Source organism: Struthio camelus, chromosome 2 (genome assembly GCF_040807025.1).
Source record: "Struthio camelus isolate bStrCam1 chromosome 2, bStrCam1.hap1, whole genome shotgun sequence".
In the NCBI taxonomy this organism is placed as follows: Eukaryota; Metazoa; Chordata; class Aves; order Struthioniformes; family Struthionidae; genus Struthio; species Struthio camelus.
In genome coordinates, this window is record NC_090943.1 from 27,074,098 (window position 1) to 27,080,751 (window position 6,654).

General features: G+C 40.0%; 1 protein-coding gene across 10 annotated transcripts in view; it reads left to right on the top strand.

Moving 5' to 3' along the window:
* Nucleotides 1-6,397, top strand: part of AKAP9 (A-kinase anchoring protein 9) — a 125,164-nt gene extending 118,767 nt beyond the window's left edge. For 8 of the 10 annotated variants that reach the window (XM_068934798.1, XM_068934799.1, XM_068934792.1 and 5 more), the window contains 7 exons: nt 305-490; nt 1,061-1,261; nt 1,677-1,909; nt 2,919-3,004; nt 3,700-3,820; nt 5,034-5,173; nt 5,846-6,397. In XM_068934798.1, coding sequence (XP_068790899.1) covers nt 305-490; nt 1,061-1,261; nt 1,677-1,909; nt 2,919-3,004; nt 3,700-3,820; nt 5,034-5,173; nt 5,846-5,889 — 1,011 coding nt within the window. In that variant the 3' untranslated portion in view covers nt 5,890-6,397. The remainder of the gene's footprint in view (nt 1-304; nt 491-1,060; nt 1,262-1,676; nt 1,910-2,918; nt 3,005-3,699; nt 3,821-5,033; nt 5,174-5,845) is intronic. The other 2 variants (XR_011139610.1, XM_068934795.1) reach the window with 2 other exon arrangements.
* Nucleotides 6,398-6,654: the final 257 nt, after the last annotated feature.

Consider the following 6,654-nt stretch of genomic DNA (forward strand, 5'->3'; position numbering starts at 1 on the left):
TAGTTTTTGGTTTGGTTTGGTTTTTTTCTCCCCCTTGTGTTTAGATTTCTTTCAAACTTAATAGAAAAGTTTTGCCCATTGTTAGAGTGTGATTAAGCTTGTTGCGGCAATATCCTGCTATGGTATACATGATAAGCATAGAGGAGAAAGTCTCATTATATGTAATTTAGATGTAGACTTATGTCATCTTTATATAAGTTATTGTCATCATCCACAAAAGTTTTTCACAGTAAGCAAAAGTTGTATTCAAGCGGGCAGCTCAGATCTAATGCAAGTTGGGTTTGGTTTTCTTTCTTCTGTCTAGCTGAAGCTAGTGCTACCACCAGGGACTCCATCTAGCTCATTGGCTGAGAGGCTGCTGAGACAAAATGCTGAGCTGACGGGCTTTGTCAGCAGACTGAGTGAGGAAAAGAATAATTTGAGGAATGCTGTTATGAAACTGGAGGAAGAACTGAGAAGATTCCAACACAGAGGGCATTGTGGAGACTATGTATGTCTTTAGTGGTACTGGTATAACGAAGCACATATAGGCATAAATGCATTGTGCTGTGAAACAACTTTAACACTATCCTAGTCACCTAAGTGGAGGAGTGATTAAGTTGCCGGTCTTTCTCAGCTCCTCTCCTGTAGAGGAAACAGATGCGAGTTATTCTTTTCTTGTGGTCAAGATACCTCGACTCACTGTTTACTATAATAGTAAACTTTGTGGTTTTTACCTACCTTCCACTCGTTAACTGCTCTTCCCTTTTATATGCCTTCTGCTTCTCCTTTTAATCTGTATCTCATCACCCAGCTGAGAGCAAATAGATCCAGATATCTTCAAGATCATGAAGCTAATACGATCCACTGAGGGGATTTTTCTAGGAAGTTGGTTATGCTCCCAAACTGACTAGAGACAAAGTGTTAGGATGCCAGGTTGACCTCAGACCCATTCACTGCATGTTTTTTCTCAGTAACTTTGAGCTCTCCACCAAATTAATGACTAGAATACCTCTCCACCAAATTAATGACTAGAATGACACTGTGAGGATCAAGTTAAAGAATTCTTTTCCCCCTTCAGTCTTCTAGACATTCATCAGATGCTGGAGTTAATATCGATACTCTTGTTGCCTCTGAGAAGGAAATTTGGAACAGAGAAAAGTTGTCACTACAGAAATCTTTGAAACAAGCCGATGCAGAACTCTCCAAGCTGAGAGCAGAACTCAGGAGCGAAGCTTTCCTCAGGGAACTGGGATCAGATTCTGAAAACGCTCTCCTAAGGGTAGGAAGACTCTATTGCCTGCATACTAACTACAGCTTGTTTTCCCATTTTGGTTTGGGCCTATTTTTCATTGTATTCACTCTGATCATTCTAAGTAAACTGATATCAAGTCAGTTTTAGGAGTCACCTGCCCAGAAACATGGCTCTGTTAGTTCTTCTCCCCAAGAATGATATGAAGGCACCTACCTCGTCCCTTCTGAAGGGGAAGAAGCCCAAGAAACGTGTGCAATATTTCTTGCTGCTCAGGTCATCCCCGCATGATGCAGCTACATTCAACAATAGAGTAGTATTGCAACCTCCTGCATAACAGCAAGAAGTGAATAATCACAGATACGCCGTAGGAGTAACAATGTCAAAAACTTAGAATTGTAATCATTTTCAGAGCTTATGGTGCTTGATTTATTTCTTGTTGTAGAGAATTTATGGAAAATACCTACGAGCAGAGAGCTTTCGGAAAGCTCTCATATATCAGAAGAAATACTTACTGCTGTTACTGGGTGGATTCCAGGAGTGTGAAGAAGCCACACTGGCCCTCATTGCACGAATGGGTGGGCAGCCTTCCTACACAGACCTTGAAATCATCACACATCATTCAAAGGGTTTTACAAGGTTTCGCTCTGCGGTCAGAGTGTCCATCGCAATTTCAAGGTAATTTGGGGGAAGCTGTAGGATTAACAGTTGTGAATATGCTGTTTAATATACACTTTTCTAGCTGTCTGACTGAATCTAGAACTTCTCATGTTCCATCCTGTTTAAACTGTGCATTTTTTTGTAGTCATGAAAACAACAGATACTGTGTATGGTGACGAGTTGAAGAGAGCATAGGTAAAATCTGTAATAGGAATAAGGTGTTTGAGATGCTCAGCAGTCTGATTCTAGTTGAAAGTCTCTTGGCTCTGTATTCGATAATCAATTAACGATAAAATGTATTGGGTGCAGTCATAGCTTTAGAAAAAAATACCAATAATCAAGTTGCTGAAATGCTCAAAAATAGTGACGAAATGCATAAGCTGTAATGTGCTGTGTCACACCTCAGTTCTGAAAGTACTCCTTTGTATGCCTGATTTCAGCCATGTGTGGAGTCTGTTGAATTCACAAGACAGTGGGGCCTCAGACTGAGGATGAATAAAAGAAAAAGTGCAAGCTATTACTATCCTAGTGCTGCTATGTTGCAAGTAAACCTCCTTTACAAAGGCTTGAGCCCCCAGATATTTTTGCTTGCTATTGGCTTGACGCTTTTGTGTAGTGTGAATTCAAGGAGCTATTTATATAGCTGAAGCAAGACTTCTACTCCGAACACACTGCTGCTACTAGTTTTTTTGTGATGCAGTGGGGCAGAATGTTTATTTAATGTGACTCTGTATATTTAAAACGTGGAGGCTGTATCGTTCAGGTGCTTGACCTATTTGCTGTGTGCTTTACTTGTGCAACACCTCTGGAAACACTGGGACTGTAGATCTTGAGAACATTTTTCTTGTTGTTTTTACATTCTAGGGATGCGTATAAGGATGTTCTCTACTTAATCTTCAGGTTTTAGAAGCCCATCTATTCATTTTGCTTGTTCTTTAAGAAATTCTTACACATACCAGAATATAGCAGATTTTTTAAATGACTACTTTTGTGGTTTTTTTGTTTCGTTTGTTTTTTTGAAATGCAGAATGAAGTTCCTGGTTCGTCGATGGCACAGAGTTACGGGTTCTGGTATACTAAGTATCAATAGGGATGTCTTTAGCCAGAACACAGGTAAATCTTAGTCCAGTATTGGCTGAAGAAAAAGTATTCATAAGTCACACCACTGCTTTAATGAAAGTGTTTTTCTAATCTGCATTTTCTTCAGGTGGAGTGAATAGGTTACTGTTCCCCCTTCCTTTTGCTGTAATTGCTAGGATTAACTTATTTCTCAGGTTTCTTATTAGACGCTAAGCTGTTCACTTTCTCTTCAATCTCGTTTTGCTTCGTTGTGGACAGGATTTAAAAGCTGCCAGAGGCAGCTTTCCCCCTGGACTGTGTTTCTCACAACAGTTTTACCTGCCAAAGAGGGGACACTGAGGAAAAGGACAGATGGAAGAAACTTAGCAACGACAGGTCCCCACAGAGACAAGGGCAACAGAGCCTGTTGAAGTCCTCCCTGGCCTTTTTTTCAAAATCCTAACTGGACAGAAAGTCTGCCACTCCCTCGTTAAAGTTCAGGAAACCTGGTTTTCTGTTTGTTTTTGGTGGGGGCCTAAGGAAAATCGAAAGCCTTTTATTAATTTCTGGCTATCTAGGTCTGTTCTAAAAGCTTGTGCTTGCTCTTGATTATGCATCAGCCCTACTTTTAACAAATATCCTTATTTTGTGATATGCAAACAGAAGGTTTGCATATGAGATTCCCAGTAAAGTGCAAAAAGATCTTCTTTCTTTTATGCTTTCCAAGACATTGCTATTTATACTTTTAGGTAATGAATTACGGCCTGATTCGTTCTCTGGTGGCATGGATCTTTATGGAGAACAAAGACATTCTTACAGATCCAGGTCAGACATGGAGTCTCCCAGATCTCCTGTAAATTTTCAGCATAAGTACGTTTCATTTTACATTATTATTCTTCTTCAGAATACCATTTACTAAATAAATGCATTAGTGCTCTTATTGCTAAGGTTTGTAACCACAGATGCCATAAGTTTTTGGGGGGTTTTTGGTTTTTTTTTTTTTTCTTTCCCCTCCTGTAAGGAAACATAGTAAATTATGTTTCAGGCCTTAAACGTGCGTTTTACCCATAGCCTGAATAAGGCCTAGCCTTGCAGGCTTTTGCTTTTCTAAGTTATGTAGGTTTTTGGACGTGGTGAACAGTCCATTGGCTAGAGCTGTTGCAGATACACGTCTGCAGAGTCTAGGCTTTGCAACCGAGCGAACCACTGCTGATTGTCCGCATTTCTGGTTGGTAGCTTGGTGTGGTTTTGGTAACTGCTGCCTCAGCTGCCCTCATAGGAAAGGGAGAAGCAGGGCAGCTCATTAGCTGAAAAGGGTCAGGTCATCTAAGTTACTGCGAGCTGTGACAAATTGCTATGGCCTAGGGGCCATGGTTGGAACCTGCTTGATAGCTCTCCTCCTTGTTTAAACTCTTTTCGTCAGCTGTACGCTAAGCTGTGATACCAGCCGTACGAACACAGTGAAATCAGTTATTTTTCACCAAGGGCAAGGTTTTTAAGAGCACTGTCAGCCTTTGATTACTTCATAAGGGGTCTCAGCTTTCCTGGAAATCAGATTCTAGCAGATCTAGCTCTTCATTTCGTATGAACCACCTAAACATTTGTAATCGTACTTTGTGATGACAGTTGTTTACATGGAAAAAGATATTTAATCCATTTTAGCTGCTTTGACTTATAAAAAGTAATAGAAGAGAGCCAGAATCCTATACAGATGGCTACGCCCTTGTTCACACAAGCTTCGTAATAGAAAAAGCAAACTTGAATCTACTGCTGCTTCGGCTGGAGTTGCAGTAGGAATGGGCTGGTCAGTCTTTGTCCCAAAGGAACGAGCAACAAATCGGATGCAGTAGAAAGAACAGGCACCTGGGAAGGGCAGTTTCCCTGCGGGAGGCAGTATAGTGACTCGGGCAATAAATGGCAGGGAGATTAAATGATGTGATGGCTACCATATGGGCAAGTCAACACACAGGCGTTCAGTGAAGTACCTCTTCTTACACTATTTTGCTATACCTGATGATGCTTTAAAATAAAACAAAAAAAATAGCTTTGCTTTTTGAAAACATCTGTGTGTTTTGGCCCCCAGGTTCCACGGCATGCATGCTGATTTAAACCCAGTCTCTTTTGCGTGTTCTCAGCTGCAGAACTATGACCCTGAAAGAGCTTTAACAGATTATATCAATCGGCTGGAGGCACTACAGAGGCGACTTGGAAGTGTGCAGTCAGGTAAATACTTAGGCAGCCCTCTCCAGGATTTCTGGGTAGCAGAAGACAGTTCTGAAAGCATATGCTGGCTCTCTGAGATACATAGCAAACTTTAATTTTTTAGGCATATTCAGGCTTAAACAAGAAGTTATTCTTAGCTGTAGCAAAAAACTCATCAGAAGAAAATTACTAAATGCTTTGAAGATGCATACAGGTGTCCTTTAATTATAGATTTTATCAGTAATACTTTCCTGGCCTGTAATAAATGTGCAGCAAGGATTCATTTGATGTCTTACTAAGAGTTTAAGCTAGATGGTAAAAAATGTACCCAGAAGACTGGCAGGGAGGGAGTGGGGTTGCAAGGGGCATTTCTTCTCCTGTCACTTGGATTAGAGAAGTTACAGCCTTTTTGTCCCATAAATGATAATCACTTTTGTGCTGTAAAAGAAATACATCAAGAAAATTGTCAGGTCAATGAGATGTTGATTTATCAAACTTGATTCAAGTCTTTGGCAGTTACTGTGTTAAAGTTTTACTTTAACATAAAATCTATTATTTGAGGGAATGTTGTTCTTAACAGAATTTCTGTATAAAATCTGTCATTCTTACTTATTCATCTAAATACCAGTAGGTTTGTGAACGATTGTCTACTTATTTCAAGTGTTCTGATTAAAATCTCTCTCCATCTCGCAGGTTCCACTTCATATACTCAGTTGTACTCTGGCATGAGAAGATAATAGCCTTTCAACATCTCCATCACTGGTAGTGATGTTAACGGATTGCCTTCTGTAAATCTGTGCTCTTTCTGTGCTTTTATATAATGTGTATATTGTGGGACCAATATGAACACAGCTGTATGATTGTATAGTTCCATCCTGGCACACCCACAGAGACTGGGGTTTATGTATATAGGCACTTTGTGTTCATGCAAAAAAAAAAAATCATCAAATCTCGTGTATATTTGTGGAATGCTAATTTAAATGATTAACTTATGAAGTATGTATTTATCAAAAGGGTGCAAAGATAAAACGTGTATTAATGAAATTGAGCTACATCCAGTGAAGTTCACTTGCACTTTTTCTGGCAAGGCTACTGAAGTTACATGCTTCTGTCGTAGTATTTGCTACTGGCAGTGCAGACAGAATATCACTTGTAGAGACCTATTTTTGTAACGGTAGAAGCTTTGAATTTTATGGGTATTTTGTCAAAGTACTGAAATAAAGATGACTTCATCCTTTTAACTGAGTTCTTGAATGTAAAGACATTTCAAGCAGTAGAACTGCTCCCTTACTCACATAGCAAAGCCTGCTTCTCTTTGTGCTCTTCCCATTTTTGGTGGCTGCAGCTTACTTTTCATGGACTCCAAAAGGGCAGCTACTAACTAGAAGACAAGACAGCTGTGAGCTTGTTTTCTGAAGACTGATCACATCCTGCAAGGCTGGAAGGGAGAAGATTCCAGTCTAGCAGTTGCTGTGAGTGATGGGGGAACCTCTGTAACAGGG